At 35.9% G+C, this 21,194-nt stretch overlaps 1 protein-coding gene across 1 annotated transcript; it reads right to left on the reverse strand.

Moving 5' to 3' along the window:
• Positions 1-10,253: 10,253 nt before the first annotated feature.
• Positions 10,254-19,174, reverse strand: hrct1 (histidine rich carboxyl terminus 1). The gene is made up of 11 exons (XM_048178174.1): positions 19,032-19,174; positions 18,461-18,509; positions 17,407-17,439; positions 17,000-17,168; positions 16,619-16,666; positions 14,772-14,937; positions 12,814-12,923; positions 12,666-12,723; positions 12,299-12,487; positions 12,114-12,194; positions 10,254-12,012 (listed from the first exon to the last, which is right to left on the reverse strand). The coding sequence occupies exons 2-11, from the start codon at positions 18,495-18,497 to the stop codon at positions 11,623-11,625; spliced, it is 1,281 nt and encodes a 426-aa protein (XP_048034131.1). The 5' UTR covers positions 18,498-18,509; positions 19,032-19,174; the 3' UTR covers positions 10,254-11,622.
• Positions 19,175-21,194: the final 2,020 nt, after the last annotated feature.

Raw genomic sequence — 21,194 nt, forward strand, 5'->3', positions numbered from 1 at the left:
AGAAATAAAACGCGAGTTAATATCGGCGTGGCTTTCCAGCGATGGCGAGAACTGAGGGAACTCAAGGGGCTGAAAAGTGACTCCTTGATGGCTTTATTTCTGCTGGACAGGTAAATCTTTCTTTTTGTATTTTGATCATACATATTTTTTTGTTTATTTTTTCATGAAGCATGTGTCATTAGCACACGTAGCTGCGTAATATAGCTAACATAACATTACTTAGCGAGCCGTAGTAGAGACGATAAATAATGATAGCTATAGTGTTGAATTGTGCATAATTTTACCCTCTGTCTAAGTCTTTTACCATGTTCACCTGCAAGTTTACCTGCACGTTTTTTTCGCCTTTGTTTTGTTTTTATATTCTCTACCTATGTTTACTGATGTCTTTATCTTGTATCTGTGTGTGTCGTACACACTTTGTTGTATGTGTGTGTTATTATTTTGTGTCTGCAATGCAGTTGTGAGTTGATATTTGAGTGTATGTTACTCTGTTGATCTGTAGAACAACGTATATGTTATGAATCTTACACGAAATTCATCTTCATCACAGTGTAAATGATGGTAATGGAAAAACGTGTATCATGCAACCTGTTTTTAGCTTTGCCTTATAGATAACTAGCTCGTTAGCGAATCAAAAAATATATATTTTAAACTTTACCAATATCAATATGCTAGCTTGATAGTGAGTACTAAAATACATCTTGTTTGTTTATCTTCATAATTTTAAAGTTATTTTTATTACATGTGATTCTGACATGATGTCACTACATGCACTGTGCTCCTTCCTCTCCGCTCGTCTCAGGTAAATAATGCGTCTTCCAGCTCAGTGGTCGGAGTCACACGTTCATGCGTTTTGGGGGCGTGGCTTTGGAAGGAGCCCAGAAGGAGGGGTGGAGTGAATGGAAATAATGAGCTGTCTTTAAAACAGTCGTGAGAGGTCTACAGACACTCGATTTTTATACTTTCTTTTTCAGAGTACTTACATTTTAATTATGTATTGATATATAAATAAAGTTTAAACAAATTTTGAAAAAAAGTTTTTTATACATTTTTTTGCCTACCCTGCCTTTAATGTCATGAAGCAACAAGAATACTTTTTGTGTGCCAAAAAAACAAAATAACGATTTTATTCAACAATATCTAATGACTGCCGATTTCAAAACACTGCTTCATGAAGCTTCGAAGCTTTACAAATCTTTTGTTTCGAATCAGTGTGGAGCTTGTATCAAAATCACGCCCCAGTGGTGAACCATTGAAATTTCGAAAACACTCACAATGTAACGAAGCCTCGTTTACTGAAATCATGTGCCTTTCACACTCCGAACCACTGATTCGAAACAAAATAGATTTGTAAAGCTTCAAAAGTTCATGAAGCAGTGTTTTGAAAACGCCCATCACTAGATATTGCTGAATAAAGTTATTATTTAGTTTTTTTGGTGCACAAAAAGTATTCTTGTTGCTTTATAACATTAAGGTTGAACCACTGTAGTCACATGAACTGTTTTAAATATGTCTTTAGTAGCTTTCTGGGCATCTGAAAGTGTTAGTTATCTTGCTGGCGATGCAGGCCTCACTGAGCCAATGGATTTTATCAAAAATATCTTAATTTGTCTTCCGAAGATGAACGAAGGACTTACGGGTGTGGATCGACATGACAGAAATTTAATTTTGGGGTAAACTAACCCTTTAATATAATGGGTTTTTTTGGATTGGACAAGAGTCTATGGGTGGAAAGCTCCTCGTTTGAAAAAGGTTGGCAACACATGGTGTAGTTGTGGTAAATATTATTTAGTTTAGTGAAATCTTTTAAACCCATTCAACAATAAAGATTCGTTCATTCACTGATTCTTTTTGAGGCTTATTCTCTTTCAATACAAAAAAAGAGCCTTTTGTATTATAAATGAATCACTGAATCATTTATTCAACCGATTCATAACTGACACGATGAACTAAACGAACAACATGCCCCGCCTCGGTCAGCTGACGAATGAACAGCTGATTCGTTCATTGCACTCTGAAGGGGGCGTATTCGTTCAGTACATACAACCAATAAAATGCTCATTCACAGCCCGCCCTCGAATACTATTGGCTCGTGCTATAGTCAATCTTTAAAAGCAATCAGTCAAGAGCTTTAAAATGGAGAGACACTTCAATATACAAAAGATGTGATTAACATATCCGTTCATGAAAGAAAAACGATTATGGTTTAGAAATCAGAGCCACTAGGCCCAATGTCCATTTCCTCTCTCTTCAAAGCTTTGCTAGCAGTTTTTGGCAAATCCAAAGGAAACGAATGGGAAGTATGTGCGAATATTCAAATAAAGTACCTACATCTGAGTGTGTAACGGTTATAAAATGAACATCTCAGGGGGTATTTGTGTCCTTTTAAAAATGTATATGTTCACTTCACTTCTACTTTAATGTGATAAAAGGGGCTTTCAAATACCTGTGCTTTAATGTCCCCCCCTCCCCTGAGTCCCCCACTACTCAGATCATTCCTACTCCCGTATCCAAAATGCACTAAAGAGTCTCTCCAGGGAATGTTCAGTGTCATTAGCTGATTTTACCTGATTTGTGCATTTGCATCTTTGACGTCTTTCGGGAACCCACGCATTTAACACAGACAGCCGCCGTCTGTAAGCCATCTCGTACACACGTATGCTGTTGAGATTACATCTGTGATTTAAAAGCAAACTTTTTAAACCGTATGTTTCCGAAGTTGTGTCTTCCTTCAGTATTTACACGAGTCTCTTCATTGAAGTTTTCAAAGCGAGTTGCTCAAGATATCCAGGTTGACTTGACAGAACCACAGTGCCCTCCAGTGGTCCAGACACTGCAGATCATATTTGATCTACTCTTGCACTGTATCGCTGGATTAACTTTCATTTAATAGAAAATATCAATATAGATTCAAATAAGGCACAAACGAAAAGATGATAAAAGAGAATGTGTCACGTTTTAGAAATGTAATCTTAACATTCATGTTTATTTTTGTAAATAAGTTTACCATTTCTGCAAACTCTTTTGACTCCAAAAATTTGAGGGTGGTGTAACCATCATGTAGCCTAAAAATAGCAATCTTTGGGATACCAAAAATTTGGTCTTGGTTTAATTCAAAACAACTGGATATTTTATCCTTTACCTCTTTGTTAGCTAGGCGCCGTATTCTGCTCCACTGGAAATCTAATAATCCTCCAAAAACCTCCCAATGGCTAGTGCATAAAATGTTTTATTTATTTATTTATTTATTTATTTTTTTATTTTTTTTATTTTTTTTTATTTATATATATTTTTTTTTAAAAACTGGAAAGATGTTCTGGGAAAATCAATTTTTATTTATTTTCTCTGTTCTATTTTTTTAATTTACTTTTTTATTGGTTATGCATTATGTTTGGGTTTGGTCTTAAAATGTAAAAAAAATTAAATTTGTAATCTATGTTCTTGTTGTAATAATATTTGCTTTAATAAAAAGTTTGAACATAAAGATACCAATACTTTCCATTCACTTTGACCACAACAAATCATTAATCATTAATCATATTAATCATATCATTAATCATTTTCATATTTTCATATTAATGTTGGCTAATTGTTTTGTTTAGTTTACAAATATCATGACTATCAAGAAGCATTATTAGGTTTACTACTTTTGACCTGCATAAAATAATATTTTATATATATATATATATATATATATATATATATATATATATATATATATATATATATATATATATATATATATATATAGCTATATTATAGACATTTAAATATATTTAGCTCATTTTGTGAATGAATTACATTTTAATAAAACTGAAAAAAAAGTATTATGAAATTTAGCAATTGAGTGAAATATTCTACTACAGCTGGTTTACATCACTATTAGCACACAAATAACTGCCTCATTATCAGGTCTAAAGGTCAGAGAAAATGAACTTTTATTGATTACCACATGAGGTTTCTGATCAGCTAGTTTTAATAGAATAGAATATGTAACTGACATCATTTCTAAAGTACATAAATAGCTGCATGTCTCACTATGGTCACCTCCATTGCCTCCTGTGCTCTATTGGATCCATCCAACCACAAAATATAAGCTGGACGATATAATCAGATGGAGCTGTGATTGACAGTAAAAGTGGACACATATGTGTGTGCATGTGTAAGATAAGCGTGCTGGTCAGATTTGCTGATGGGGAAAACAGGCACATACACCAAAGCAGAATCACGCTGGTTAGCATCAAACAGCTACTCCATTATTATTCACAAACACACAGCTAACCACACTGATTACCCCAGTAAATTCAGGCATGAGCATGCAGCCTGTTTTTGGAGTCAGTGTAATAATGGAAATCACCTCACTACATAATCAACCACTCAGCACCTACAAGCATGTTACAATATTAACATGCATGGAGGGACAGAGTATGCATTGACCTCTTCATATAGTTCATAATGAGATCCCTCGGGAGGCTGTTTACAGCTTTACACAGTCCGTTTAAATTTCTGTCCGGCCACTGAACAAAGCCCGGGCCACCATTTGCATTAATTAGAAGAAGATATCTCTAACATCTGAATTTCATGAATGCTGCCAATCATTTCAGCTCAACCGAGAAAAATGACATTGGGTTCAGTTCAGAACAACAGAGGCTCAGAGCCAGCTCTTTTTTCTCTGAAGACGGCTTCTTTTCTCAGGGATTTCTCTTAACGCCGTTCTTCAGAACTAAGCTGAAAGGGTTTGTTATTGTTTACACAAAGGTCAAGGCAGAGACACTGTGCATAATCAGGCAGATGGCACTTTGCAGAGAAGAATTTGTTATGTGTAACTACATATCTGTAGTTATGTTGAGAAAAAAGGGTGTGGAAAATCAAAGTATGCAATAACTCTGAACAGTAGCCTATACCTAGAATGTAAATGTTTCCCCATTCAAGTAGATTGGAATTGTATACACAGCAAATTAGTTAAATCAGCTCTGCTCAGAGTACATATGGTCCCTCTCTAAATAGTGTTAAAATAACACTAAAGCAGAGTTAAAATTAATGAGATAATTAAGCAATTAATTAAGCGATGATTGTGCATTAGTGATGAACACCTGCTGTTAACAAGCAGAATCACTGAAGAAAAGAGAAACACAAGAACAACAACTGACTTCAGTCACAGCCTTATTAATTGCTTAATTATCTCATTAACTTTAACTCTGCTTCAGTGTTACTTTAACATTATTTAGAGAGGGACCATATGTACTCTGAGCAGAGTTGATTTAACTCTGGGGATTGTACTGTGTAGTTGCATGCAGGGCTTGACATCACCAAATGTGGGTGGATTTCAGCAGTGGCGTGTAATGAAGTCACTCCTACTTGTTAATTTTTCTGGGTTGAATTTTATATATATAATATATACAGCACATTTTCAATTGTAGTCTTTTAAAAAGGCATCTGAAATAATAAACAGTTCAATAGTGTTGTCAAAATATAGATTTTTCAATATTTATCGATACTGAAATATCTGAAACAATTCCAAAACTCATTTTCCGCACCAGTTGTGTTTCTCACTTTCTCATCTCTCTAACAGCAAGTTGACACACAAACCCGCCTCCCCTCACTCACTCATTTCATTTGCTCTGGATGAATATTGTTGGTGTTAAATGGATTGAATTTTGGCGTCATATTGCACATAATTTTACTCACTCCAGCAGATTTTATGCTCACATTCAAAGTGCGCACACATAAAGCTGCCTCTCAGTACTGAATTTGAGTTTTTCGCTGCTTATTGTGCTTAAACAGTCAAATAGACACAAAATAATGTCAAAATGCCGGTCTTGATGAGTATTCACGTAAACACAGAGAGTTATGTTTTAAGTGAATGTAAACTGTTGCATGCGTTACAGAATAATGGATCTGTATGTCAGGTCTTAAAGTGACAGTAGCCTAATATACCTGCTGCCAAGTTATGAGATAATATTAAAAATATCTATATGGCAATTAGTATCGATGTGAAAATGCTGAGTAGCTAGTAACTTTGGAAAACCATTCGTCACAGCGGCTGGTGAGCAAAAAAGTGAGCCCTGGTTGCATGACTGGAAAGCATGTTTTTTTCCCCCCAAACCAGTTCAGCAGAAATCCAGCCCATTTCATTGGCCATGTCAATCACATTAACGATTGCTTACACCCAACACTTATCCCTAAACCTACCCGTCACTGTAACCTCAGCCAATGAAATTGGTTGCAGGGTGGGGATTTCAGCTGAACCGAAAAAAAATCACGTGACTGGAAACACTGGTGGTGTTTTCAAAAATGGATGCAGAGTAGACTGACTATTTTTTGTTGATCCTGGAACAACATTCCTGTCCAAAAACAGCCCTAACCCTATCCCTAAACCTAACCCTACCCATAACTTCTCTAAAATCAGAGGCAAATGATAGGTGAATAACACTGATGTAGAAGCACCTAACTCTTATTGTAAGCCTAAACTTCAATCAAATCTGATTGTTTGACTGGAATGTTGTTCCAGGATCAAGATGTTGATCCAAGAACATGTTCTATTTAACAAACATGATGAAAATCATTCAGTTTAATGAGGAGAGGTGTGATTTTGGGGAGTGATTGTTATGTTTTTCCCCTACAAAACAGGTGAAAAGTCTGACAGACGTACACTGAAGGAGTCTCTTGTTTGACCAAGTAACCCCCCAAAACACCACATAACATGGTAAAACACCACTCAGAACAGCCTAGCATGGGAACGGTGACTATTGCAGCCCTCACATTTTCGTCATTGTGCAATAGTTCTACAAACAAATCCCTTTTCTCAGACAATTTCATTTCTCATATTGGAGCAAACAGACAACAGAGTTAATTGTGTGCTATATGATGCATGGCCCAGTTGCTCAAGTGGACTTTAAGTAATTAAGAATCCTTTAACTAAATGCAGAGGCAATTGTATGCCTAAATTAATTACTAATACCATTCATGGAACATTTATTTGCAATCAGACCAGTGGTGTGAGACAATGGACAACATAAATTATAATATTAGCCAACAGTGACCAGCGATGTCCGGAGTTGGTTTGTAATGGCCAGCGCTGGCCAGAGATTTATAGCATCATATTCTGTAAACAACAGATTGTGTCAGCAGAAGATCTGTAAGATTAATCACACTAGTTGATCACTGTCCAAAGGTTGTTGGATATATGTTTCTGTAAGGGCGCTTGTTTGTCATCTGTAAGTCTGGCTAAATTGAAGTGGTTTATTTATGCTGTAATGGTCAGCTGCTTGTTAGGGTGCTGCAAATTGGAATTTCCATTTTAATGAAAGGACAGAGAGGAACATATCTCAGTGCTGTTGATTTGTTTTCAGCCTTGCGTATGAGTTTTATAGATTAATAAACTTTAAACACTCAAATACACAATTAAATTGGGACAATACTGTATCTTTATCTAAATGCCACAAGGCAAAAATGGTCTCCAATAGACAATTATCTTGTGTTTCCAATTTTCCCTTCTCTAATTCACTTGACAGAAAATGGACAAATGGTTCAGAAGAAGTTAAATTGTTGCCTGGTTTTGCTATTTCACAGTTTCCTGGCAGGAACTTTAATTTAATAGCCTAGCTGCCCAAAGTGGGATATGGATCACTTGCTCACACTTGGATATTGATTAAATAATCTTGTGACTTTTTTTGTTTCTTGTAAAGACGTTTTGAGTCAAATGTCATGCAGATGAGAGAAATTAGGGGAAATAATCGACATTAAACTCTAAAGGTATGCTATACTGCAGGGTTATTCTCAAGCAGGTTGCTTTTCAGTTATAAAAAAAGATGTCAAACAGTCAGGAAACTCAAAATACAACTCATCATTTCAAACCTAACAGTTTATGGAATAATAGGCTATTAAACTGACTTTAAATTGTTTTGCACATTTAATTTCTTGCACATATTTTATTTTATCATGCAAATTTCTTGTCCCCTTCATCTGGCATTTATTTATTTACATCATACTACGGAGCCCCTAAAGGGACATGGTGATGGAAAAAATATGAGATGTGAGAAAAATGTGATTATGCATTCTCCAGAGAAACTTTGCATTCGCTCGCAAAACTTTTGCGTTCTTTGGAAGCCAACACAAAGTTTTGGTAAACGCAAAACATTTTACGAGTGAACACAAAAGCATTGACATATAACAAAGACTATAGAATAACCATAGACAGTAAAAGAAATGGACACAGCGACCCCATTGGAACTCAATTGAGAGAAGTGAAGCCCATTTTTAGCGATTTTTAGCACTTCCGTTTCTGACGCGCAGACTCAAACTAAGCTTGATGACGTCCGCAACCTGTCTGACAGATGTAAATCTTCTAGTAGCTGTGCGTGCAAACTGCCATCGTTAATCTTGCAGAGACGGCGAGCTTGAGCGGGGAGTTCTTTGGCGTGAGTGAGCAGGAGTAAGTATTCTGATTAATTATTTTGTATAGTATTTTAAAATGTAACGCCAGTACGCCATATTAAGATAATCACCCCGATTGCCTGCGAGCATCTCCTCCTGTCTCTACGGTAATTTCTCTACTGTGCGACAGAGAGTCGAGTGGTTATGACGCAATCGTCAGCCTATTTTTACAAAAACTGTTTCTACGGGGCCATAATGTAACATAGAAGGTAATGGAGCCCTTTATACATTGTCGTGTATCTTTAGAAATAAATAATGGACAAATGGAGTCTTTAAACGCCTCAGATGTAAAGTTATTCACTGTCAAAGTGACGCCAAAATGAATAGGAGTCAATGGGGATGCTAACGCAAGTGAAGTTCTGCTACAAGATGGCGGCACCCGGCCGACTTCAACTTCCGGTCGACTTCCTTGGACACTGAGAATAACACAAGACGTGTCACTCGTATTGTTTTGAATGGGAGAAACTGTAACGCGCAATATGGCGGAATAAGTCCCGCCTTCAAAATAAGAGCCAATCGCCGACTGGTAAAGTCATCGGGTCACTGCAGCGCACTGGTTTCTATAGAAACAGTCAGACGCGCGCCTCAGAAATGAGGCACAAAAGACGCGCATTTAGGTCTGTGCATGCGCATTAGCTTGATCTAGCCTAAAAAAAAATAGTTTTTTTGTCATGATTCGAGCGTTTGGAAAAAAATTATGAGACAGTTGTTGTCAGATTTCATTGGTGATTTCAAATATGAAATTTAATCGAAAGCTTGGCAAACAGCTTTGGAGAATTTGATGTTTCCCCATTCAAAGAGATAGGAGCTGCATGGATGCCCAGGATGCCCGAGAGGCGTTTCAAAGATGGCCGCCGAGTGAAATGTCTTGTCTTAAAGGGACTTTTCATATAATTATTCATCCCATCTCATATAAATGCGTAATAAAACACTTGTCCTTTGATATTTTTCTTTTCTTTTCCTGTGATCAGTGTTTAAAAAAAACAACTTTATTCTGAAAATTAGGAAACGTAATCTTAGGAAAAAAACATCTTAAAAACATCTGTTCCGATTCATGAAATTAAAACAATAAAAGAAAAACAAAAGTTGCATTAATCATGCCACGATGATACTGAATACTTGCCATCGGTTTTTATGGAAAACAACTGAACTGAATTCAAAACTTTTTATTAATGAAATTAGTCAAATTGTATAGATTTACCACTAAAATCTACTTTAAAGTAAACCTATATTGAACTAAAATGTGCAATGCGCATTAACACAAACACATTCTTCTCTTAAAGATGCTAAATGACAATCATCAGCCTGTGATGCTGAGATGACATTAAGGAACGTGTTCTCACACAAGGAGAGAATGGCCTGTAATTTACATGAGTCTCCAAATGCTCCCAATTAAAGCCTGAAACAGCAGGATCCTTGTACATGCCCACTGTGCCACTGCACTTCTGAGCCACAGGCAGCCGGAGAACCAGGTGTGTGTGTGTTTGTGTGATATACACCAGGACGTCCAAGTAATAGCCTCATAAATCTACTCATGCATAAACCAAAGCAGATCCCACCGCCACTGGGCCAGCCATGCCTACACCTGCCGCTCCTGAACGCAGAAGCCAGTCACCCTCAAGAGGCTCGATCTGTAGAGTGGTTCATCCAGGCCTGGTTTTAATAAGCTTTTGGTTGAACTGTAATTTTGGTCGTACAATTAGCTTTAGAGCTTAATGAACTCAGACGCAGAGGAACATCCACATGCACAAGCATGTAAATGAACCACTCACAACTTTGCATTATTGTCTAAGAGAAGAATCTGAAACCTTTTGGGCTTATTTATTTCATAATGCTGTATTTATCTGTTATCAAACTCTCTGACACACAATAACACAATCTCAATGTTTTAACACACAAAAAAAAAAAAATCATGATTATATTTTTAAGTTCTTATAATAAGCAGTGCTGGAAATGGCGGGAAATTTCCAAGGAGTGAATTTCAAGGAGGGACAGAGTTCCAGTTCAAAATGTAGAGGATTTCCATCTTTTATCCACGTAATAGACTCCAAACACTATGCAAATTTAATACATATAGTGGGATTTTCTGCATCTATGGTTTAAAAATGCAAAATATGTCCCCAAATACCCAACTATATGGTCCCCCAATGAATCTTAGCCATTTCCACCACTGATAATAAGCAATTAGTTAAAACATAAAAACTTAACTGACAATGTCAAAAAATGTCACTGACATAACTATAATGCAAAAACAAGCTCATTACTGTAATGCGGAAAAATTGCAAATTTTGTATTATATAGCCTATAATATAAATGTATTATATAATACATACACAAAATATTATTATTCAGCCTCAAACTTAAACTTGTAATGCAGAAAAAGTAATATTTAAATGGTAAATTTTGTATTATTTCTATGTGTTATACAATACATACATAAAATTTGATTATTTTGCCTCAAACTTTATATAAGACCACGTTCACACACAGTTCGGTTATTTACGGGAGTGACTACCGCATTCTAAAACCGAACTCACACCCGTAAATTTTCAGGACTCATAACCGCATTCTCAGAAAATTCGCAAACCGGACTGGACAACTAGTTGTCTGTCACGTATACAGTGCGAGAGAGATGTTTCGTGTGTTCGGTTTCACTTTCGTTAACTTACAGCGAGGGAGATATGAGCTGTGTGTCGTCTGAAGGTTTTAGATCCAGTCACTATTCTCCACCAGAGCTGTTCCGGTCAGTTTTGTGCTCTATGCGCGACTGAAATGTGCATGAAACACTGCAAAGGACGTGAGACGTGAGTGCAATGGTTAAAGCTGTCCAGTTAGCGCATGCTTGCATTGAAGCTTTTGTCGGTTAATGAAGATTTGATGGATGAACTCGCGGCTCAATTGGACCTTGTCGTGTCAAAAGTGATAAGACTCTTCAGATTTGTGTACATCACCATCTTTTATATTACTTTGGTCACTGTCGCTATGGTTACTGGTACTAGTTACTGTAAGTTGCTTTGAGAACAGGAAATTTTTGGATTCACATCTGTAAGGAAATGCAGTTGTCAGTCCCAAAAACTGACAGTGTGAACGTAGCCTATTGCATATTTAAAGTTTGATTTTTTTTGCCTCAAACTTAAACTTGCCAAGCTTAAAGCACTACATTTTTAACACACATCCTATGCAAGTTCACTCCGCACCCTGCCGTTCTTCCAGGGTCATGTTGCTTTGAGGAATTATTGGATGGGGTTGATGGTGATGATGATGTCCATGTCCGTGGTGATGATGATGACGACCATGGTGATGATGTCCATGTCCATGTCCGTGTCCATGTCTGCGGTGATGGTGACCAAAATGATGGCTGCCATGAGGAGGATGGGAAGAGCGATGATGGTGGCGGTGGCTGTGGTGACGGTCCCTTCTGTTACGATGATCATCACGCCCATGATATGAATGCATAATCACCTTTGATTCAACAATTGCCCTTTCAGCTTGAGTAATGGTTACACATATGGAGTTAACGAAGACGTCCAGATCTATTAAGACAACCCCAATGCCACCAAAGCCTTTCTGGAGCACCTGGACATATATAAAGGCAATATCACGTCTTGTACTTATCTTCTGATTATCTGTCTAGTAGTTTACATTATGTTGCTGCTTTGAATATATACTTCACTTACCTCCTTGACAAGACCATTCTCATCTGAGAGAATTGTTAAAGTAATAAACTGCTCTTGTCCACTTTTAATGGCCTGACACACCTGAAAGGATAAGAGTTTCAGATCATTAAACAATTTTCCCTAAGCTCTCCCTGAGGAAGCTAATAATTAATGCTAAGCTAATGCCATTTACGGTTGTAACCTACCTGATCGCCCATGTGTAAGCCTAAAACATTGATGTGATCCTTCTTTCTGTCCTCTGAATTCACTTCATCATGCTTGGGAGTATGTCTATGATGATGCCTTCGGCGTGATCTCCGGAGAAAACCAGGCATGACTAGATTGAGCTTTTGCAGTTCAACTTGCTGATCCTGCCAATGTTGGACTGTTTTGTTCTATAAAGTAAAAGAAATATGAAGTAAACACAGAGCTGTAATGCTAATGTGCTACAAGCCAATCATTTTTCCTCTTGGGAAATAGTTTTTGTGGTAGAAATTGTGTTTGGTCTATTGTTAGTTTACATGATGTGGGATGCAATATCATAGCAAATTGTAATAAATGTGAGCAATTTACAATGTAAGGTCCATCCTGTTCGAGATGCGCAGGCAGAATGGAGATGAAGTCCACATACCTATCGAAAGGAAAGAAACTATTTATTACAACAACAACAAAAAAACTGAGCTCAAGTGCAATATGAATGGTGCATAAAAACGAGACTCACTGTGAAAGTGTTCGTTCATCATAACTTGCCGAACTGTGGTCAATGGGCTCTAGTACAGACACTGACAGAAGTAGAGGATCTGTTTCTCCTTCAAACTTGCCTTTTATACTCTGCAGACAACATGGAAACTTAAGATAAGATATATATATATATATATATATATATATATTAGGGATGCACCGATCCGATATTCAGATCGGTATCGGCGCCGATACTGCCATTTTTGCCGGATCGGGTATCGGCCGGACGGGACCGATCCAAAATCCGATATTGTGCGTGTACTATTCTGTTGTTGTTAAGCTCTACAAAAGGCACAAACACATTAAAAAGCACCATAAAGTTTCTGTGCACTATATTCCAAGTGTTCTGAAGCCATTCCATAGTTTAATTTGAGGTACAGATGAATATTTTAGTTGTTAAATTAAAGTTCACGTAAAGGCCTCCCTCCGCTGCGGCTGTCAGTCACTCTCCATTCAGCATTCAGACTGCGTGTCGCGTTCAGTTACGACAGTCAACACAATGAAACTCTCTCCAAGATGAATCAATGTTTCTATTATTATACTTAATCAAGATACCGGTAATACAATACGCATCAATATTTCTTCACTTTGTGCTTTGAACTTTTCACTGCGGAGCGCTGCCGCTGCGCGCTGATTCCATGGTGCTTCAAGCACATCATTCTGCACACGGGATACGCATAAAAGCGCTTTGTGCCGCTCATGGGAGCCGTTCATATTATAATATTTTTGCGCAATGAAAGATTGTTTAATAGCATTTTTTTTTTTGTTCTGTCCTATCTATCATATGTTGCTGCATCATTTTAATTTTTATATTTTAATTATAAGACATTTAATAGCTTCTGATTTCGTCCACATTTTCATATGTATTCACAAACGTATAAGATAAACAAATAGGCATAGGCTATGCAATTATTTATATTATGAAAAGAAAGTATTATGAAAAGTTAAAGTCTGCGTCACTTTTCAGTTTTCATCTTACATCTCATCTCAACACTTTTTGAGGATCGTGAGTGAACGTGATCATCTCTTCTTCTTTACTACTTTACAGAAGGAAATAAACATGAATGAAAATCAAAAAATATGTTGAAAGTTGCAGTAGCTTACCGAAATCTGTATCTCGTCAGTTCAATCAGTGTTGTAAACAATGTCACGTAGGAAAAGCCATTCATTGACCATAAACTTAGTCAGCAACAACAAAAATAAAAACTATTTAAAACAAAACGGATTAGAAACTTTATGTAAGCATAAGTATTATAATATAATATATAATAAAATGGACAAACTGGGTGTGTGTAATAAGGCATCGTTTTCATTTTATTCTGGAGACTGAACTCGCGCTCTGCTGCCACACTGGAGCACGCTCACCACCTACTGGACAGGGGTGGGAATTACAGTTAAGTTACATCAGCCTCAGTAATCTGTCAAAATGACGGACAGGCTGCAGATTTTTTCCGTCACTGCTAAAAAAATTCCATCAATGACGGAAAATTCTCGGTTAACCCGACCTTTGAGATTATATATTATATACACGCCACACTACCGCCGGTGACACTCCACGACCGCGGTGGCGCGGTTGTCATGCCGACCGTCACAGCCCTAAGTGAGGCATACAGTTTATTAGGTAATTTAGCGCTTTTCTTATTACTTGAAAATCGGATCGGATCGGTATCGGCCGATACTGAATCCCAGGTATCGGGATCGGTATCGGAAGTGAAAAAGGCGGATCGATGCATCCCTAATATATATATATATATATATATATTAGTAGTCAACATTTGAAGTGGATCAAAAAAGTTAATTAAAGCTGTCCTAAGAAGAATGTTTTAGGACAACTCTGATGAAAGGTTTTGGTCCACTTCAAATGTTGACTACTGTATATATGTCGTTTTAAAGTAAAACTCATTAAATGGTGTTTTGTGTGAAAATAGTAATCCTTGCCTTCAGAAAATTTGTGAACAGCTCTTTGCTTCTGGTAGATACGTCAGAAGTGGGGCCGTCCAGCCAAGTCACGTCTAGACCATCTAAACCCTTGTCCTTCAAGTATGTCAGTGCCGTCTGAATGAAGTTCTCAACACTGCCCTCATTAGCAAACATCAGCTCCAACCTAAACAACAGCACATTTAGTTGGTGATCAGGTGATGCTAATGTAAACTGTAAATATATTGTGACATCTTAATTTTTTATCCAATTTATTTAGTAAATTCAGTTATTCCAAATAAAATCTTAAAGGGTTATTTCACCCAATGAAATTTCTGTGATTTATTACTCACCCTCATGTCGTTTCACACCCGTAAGACCTTCATTCATCTTCAGAACACAAATTAAGATATTTTTGATAAAATCCGATGGCTCAGTGAGGCCTCCATTGCCAGCAAGATAATTAACACTTTCAGTGCCCAGAAAGCTACTAAAGACATATTTAAAACAGTTCATGTGATTACAGTGGTTCAACCTTAATGTTATGAAGCGACGAGAATACGTTTTGTGCGCCAAAAAAACAAAATAATGACTTTATTCAACAATATCTAGTGATGGGAGATTTTCAAATCACTGCTTCATGAAGCTTCAAAACCTTTGTTTTGAATCAGTGGTTCGGAGCGTGTATCAAACTGCCAAAGTCACGCCCCCCAGTGGTGAACCATTGAAATTTTGAAACACTTATGATGTAACTAGGGCTGTCAAATGATTAATCACGATTAATCGCATACAAAATAAAAGTTTGAGTTTGCCTAATATATGTGAGTGTACTGTGTGTGATTATTATGTATATATAAATACAAACACATCCATGTATATATTTGAGAAATATTTCCAAGTATATGTATTTATTTATATTTTTATATAATTTATATTATATAAATAATTTTTTTCTACACAAATAACATATTTCTCTTAAATATATACATTCATTTGTGTATTTATATATACATATTATTTACAGACATTACTCACACATATATTATGCAAACTCAAACTTTTATTTTGTATGCAATTAATTAACCTAGATGTAACGAAGCCTTGTTTACTGAAATCACGTGACATTGGCAGTTTGATACACGCTCTGAACCACTGATTAGAAACAAAAGATTTGTAAAGCTTCATGATGCAGTGTTTTGAAATCTCCCATCACTAGATCCTGTTGAATAAAGATGTTATTTTGTTTTTTTTGGCGCACAAAAAGTATTCCCGTCGCTTCATAACATTAAGGTTAAACCACTGTAGTCACATGAACTGTTTTAAATATGTCTTTAGTAGCTTTCTGGGAATCTGAAAGTGTTAATTATCTTGCTGTCAATGGAGGCCTCACTGAGCCATCGAATTTTATCAAAAATATCTTAATTTGTGTTCCAAGATGAACAAAGGTCTTACAGGTTTGGAATGACATGAGGGTGAGTAATTAATGACAGAATTTTCATTTTTGGGTGAATTAACCCTTTAAGGCCTGTTCTCACCAAAGACAATAACTACAATGATAACAAAAAAGACAGTTTTAAAAATCATTCAAAATTTAGATGAATCCACCACAACTATAATGGTAACAATACAGAGAAACGATCTTGGAATCACTTTCACAATGACCTGATTAACAATAAAAACACTGAGAGCCAATCAGAATGCATCCAACTTTTAACGAGCTCAAGCATTTAAAGTGGCAGACGACAAAATTGTAGCGCGCACTTATTACAAACAACAATATTGTGTTAGTGTGGATGCTAATATAGTTATTGTTATAGTTATCATTCATGGTGTGAAATGCCCTTTATTATGTTGAAATTTTTTGGTACCTTGATGATTTGACTTCCAATCCAAGCAAAATCTTCAAAGTTGGATTTCTGGGGAAAGTTATACATTTCTATGAGTACATTATTTATTTTTTTTTACATATTATTTGAATAAAAATAAAGACTGAAATGACATTTGCTAAGGTCAAAATGGACAACAACTGTAACATACAGCTTACTGAAAACAGTATACAGTATGCAAGATATACTGTATTTTGATTGATTTTATAATATATATATATATATATATATATATATATATATATATATATATATATATATATATATATATATATATATATATATATATATATGTTGCATGTGAAATTGTCAGAATCAGAATCCAGTCAAATGATGAATCAAGAAAGATATCAAAATTCAGACCTCTCCTTCATCTTTCTAAGAATAATGCGGTCATATTCCGACAAGCTTTGGCGGTAAAGGTCTTCATCACTGGAGATCGAGGGGACAATGATGTGAGTACACGGACCCTCACGTGTGCGGTGTGTTAAAACATCCAGATAGCAGGTCAGTCTGTGATTCGTCTGCGCACCTGAGACACATGAGTGAAACAGAACTTCAGTGATGTGTTCTGATTATTATTATTACTCTGAATGCCCTCAGCAGCAGTCTAAGGTTACTATTTCAGTTAAATATGTTCTGCCTTTCAAAAGTGTCCTTTCCCAAGTGCTCTCTAATCTAACAGCTGTGTGCTTGTAGCTCATGACACAGTCACAAATACAATGTTCTCTTTGAGAGGTGGTTGAATGACATTTAGGTAGTGCACTTACCCACTGAAATCACCAAGCAAAGGAATGCAAAAGCTGGAGGGGGAAAAAATATAGGAAAATAACTTGATGCATTCAATATTTTCTATGAAAGATGTTTAAAAAGCAGCTTGTTACAGTTGTTTTTTAGTTAGATTTTCAGTGCAAGTTAAAAGGCCTGTGGTGTTCCAGTGTTCCGGAAACCCACGTTAAAAACCACATCCTGATGTCAGTATGTGTTGACACAGAAAATATTCAACTGCACAATTTTTTATATTATATAACATATTAGATGCAATATGATAAAGAGGTCTTGCATATCGAGTAATTTTATGGTATATTATATTTTGTGGTATTTTTGACAAAATTCAACATCAGCAATAGCTACTTTAGATATTAATATACTCTACTGTTCAAAATTTGGGGGATGGTAAGATTTTTTATTTAAAAAAAAGGCTTTAATAAAAAAATAAGTATTTACTGTAAATATTTTTACTGTAAAAAGTAATATTGTGAAATATTAAAAAAAATTGAACACATATTTTCAATATTTATATATTTTAAAATGTATATTTTTTTTACTGTGATGGCAAAGCTGAATTTTCATCATCATTACTCCAGTCTTCAGTGTCACATGATCCTTCAGAAATCATTCTAATATGCTGATTTGCTGCTCAAGAATTTATTTATTATTATTATCAATGTTGAAAACAGTGCTGATTATTATTATATTTTTTCATGATTCTTTGATTAATAGAAAGTAAAAAAAAATGCATTTATTTGAAATAGAAATCTTTTGTAACAAGTCTTCACCATCACTTTTGATCAGTTTAATGTATTAATTTCTTTAAAAAAAAAAAACCAAACTTTTTGAACCATAGTGAATTTAAAATATATTCAAATAAAAATGATTAATAACTTTTAAGCCACTTATTAAAACATATGCAAAACTATCATCAGCAGAAAATACTGGTTTAATAACAACATTTAAATGTCAAAGTTTCACAATGGTTTAAAGATCAAAAATAATTGTCTCAAAATAACATTTAAAATAGAAAACAATGCAGTGTATACTTGCCTCTGTTGAGCTGCATTGTGCCTGATGAAGCAGTCATCTGGTGTGTTGTCTGATAAAGGCAAACAGTATATAATAAACATACAGAAACCACTTCCTGTTTAACACTTGCCCCAATAGTTTCCCTTTACTTTAACACTTCGCTGATCACAAGCCCACATCCTGATCACTAGTATTGTACAACAGGCCTGTGTTGTTTCTACCCACGCTAACTTACATTTATATATCAAAACAATATGTTCTTTGCATTTATTAGTCAGCAAAAACTGCACACGGCACAGAACATTATGACTATTATTATTTGAAACTACACAACTTGAGCAATTTCTGCCAAAAGATTTCTGATTAATTCCATTAGGTCTGCAATCTCTTACTATGTATTCAGAGCTAATCGATGTGATTACATAAAAAACTGCAAACTTTTGTCTGTGCACATACAGTTATGCAAACCTGATATAGTTTTCTATGTTAAAGTAATCTACACACTCAATTTCAAAACAGTTTTACAATTATCAGACTTATTTTGATGTCAAAACAGAGTCAATTATGGCATGATTCTTTAAAGAGTACTTACATTTGAAAAACGTAGCTTCTGAAATTTAGCTCATTTCGGACCGTCACATTCAAGGCTGAATCAGGGTTGCCAGGTCTGCGTAACAAAACCAGCCCAAAGTAGCCCAATGACCCAAATATCAAAAATCGTCACTCCCATACCTAAAATACATCTTTTAAAGTCATTTTTATGCAAATTGAAAACCACTCTATCGTAATGATGATAAACACAGGCTCGCGGTGGGCCAGCACCTTCACAAAACTTAACATCAGGCAGTTTTATCTTTGGTAGAATATAAAATATTTCAATACAAGCATTTCAGTCGAATATAATTTATGCAATATGTCAAACCTTTAACCTGCGGCAACAGTTTAAAAGTAGCTCAATTGCGGGGGGAAAAGCGCGGACGTGGCAACCCCGCTGATGGGCTTAAAGACTGTGATCCTCTTCCTCACTCCAGATTAAGCTTTGTGTTATTAACCAGAGAGTGCATCGCCACCTTTTGAAAAGGAGTGGAGGTCTGTTTCGGTCTGTATACATTCTTAATTTAACCATTTTTATTTAAGGTTTACAATGTCACAGTGGTGAGCCTGGCCTATACAGAGCAGAACTATACATCTGTTTAGTCAATGAGTCTGCAGATATAAGATGCCATTTAAAGTTATTTAGGATCAAATGTTCAAATGCTTAAAGGATTAGTCCACTTTTAAATACACTTTTCCTGATAAATTTACTCACCCCCATGTCATCCAAGATGTTCATGTCTTTCTTTCGTCAGTCGAAAAGAAATGACGGTTTTTGAGGAAAACATTCCAGGATTTTTCTCCTTACAGTGGATTTCAACGGCTACCAACAGATTGAAGGTCAAAATTACAGTTTCAGTGCAGCTTCAAGGGCTTTAAACGATACCAGATGAGTAATAAGGGTCTTATCTAGCGAATCGATCGGTCATTTTCGAAAAAAAAATACAACCGTTTATGCTTTATAAACAAAATACCGCCTTGAACGTACTTTCCGCTTCCGCATTCTTCATAACGCTTATGCTGAATGTTCTACGCCTTCCCTATTCTACTTACGGAACGAACGCGGCGCCAGTTTCGTTTTTTTTCGTAACTTGAATAGGGAAGGCGTAGAACATTCAGCGTAAGCGTTATGAAGAATGCGGAAGCGGAAAGTACGTTCAAGGCGATATTTTGTTTATAAAGCATAAACGGTTGTATTTTTTTCGAAAACGACCAATCGATTCGCTAGATAAGACCCTTATTACTCATCTGGTATCGTTTAAAGCCCTTGAAGCTGCACTGAAACTAATTTTGACCTTCAACCTGTTGGTAGCCATTGAAATCCACTGTAAGGAGAATAATCCTGCAATGTTTTCTTCAAAAACCTTCATTTCTTTTTGACTGACGAAAGAAAGACATGAACATCTTGGATGACATGGGGGTGAGTAAATTTATCAGGAAAAGTGTATTTAAAAGTGGAATAATCCTTTAAGTTTTAATGGAAAACACTTACCATATCATACTTAAAGAGATAGTTCACCCCCAAAAATGAAAATTCTGTCATCATTTACTCACCCTCTCATTGTTTCAAACCTGTATAAATGTCTTTGTTCTGCTGAACACAAAGGAAGATATTTTGAAGAATATTTGTGACCAAGCAGATCTGGGGCACCATTGACTTCCATAGTAGGAAAAAGAAATACTATGGAATTGAATGGTGCCCCAGATCTTCCTTTGTGTTCAGCAGAACAAAGAAATTTATACAGGTTTGGAACAATGAGAGGGTGAGTAAATGATGACAGAATTTTCATTTTTGGGTGAACTATCCCTTTAAGTTGTGTCAGAACTCAGGCAGATTCATGTGGAAGCTGAAGTAAAAGAATATTTTGAACTGCTGCCCCCTGCTGGTATGAAGTATAAATATGCTCAAACTTGCAAAACATTTATAGTAACACTTTATTTTGATGGTCCACTTTAGACATTCTAACTAAAAGCAACATTGCAACTACATGTCAACTACCAATAATTAAAGTATCAGTTGAGTATTAGTAGACTTAATATCTACTACCACTTTATTTTGATGGGCCCCCTCATTCTACTGACTATAAGTAGCTTTGCAGCCAATATGTCAACGTATTCTACTAATACTTTAACAAGAGTTAGTTGGCATGCAGTTGCAAAG

This window comes from Megalobrama amblycephala, linkage group LG24, assembly GCF_018812025.1.
Source record: "Megalobrama amblycephala isolate DHTTF-2021 linkage group LG24, ASM1881202v1, whole genome shotgun sequence".
NCBI lineage: Eukaryota > Metazoa > Chordata > Actinopteri > Cypriniformes > Xenocyprididae > Megalobrama > Megalobrama amblycephala.

Coding starts and splice junctions, on each gene's coding strand:
- hrct1 (XM_048178174.1), bottom strand. CDS start 18,497: ATGACTGCTTCATCAGGCACAATGCAGCTCAACAGAG. Junction 12,924..14,771: donor TGTTCACAAATTTTCTGAAG/GCAAGGATTACT, acceptor TGTTGTCTGCAG/AGTATAAAAGGCAAGTTTGA. Junction 12,195..12,298: donor GCTTACACATGGGCGATCAG/GTAGGTTACAAC, acceptor TTATCCTTTCAG/GTGTGTCAGGCCATTAAAAG.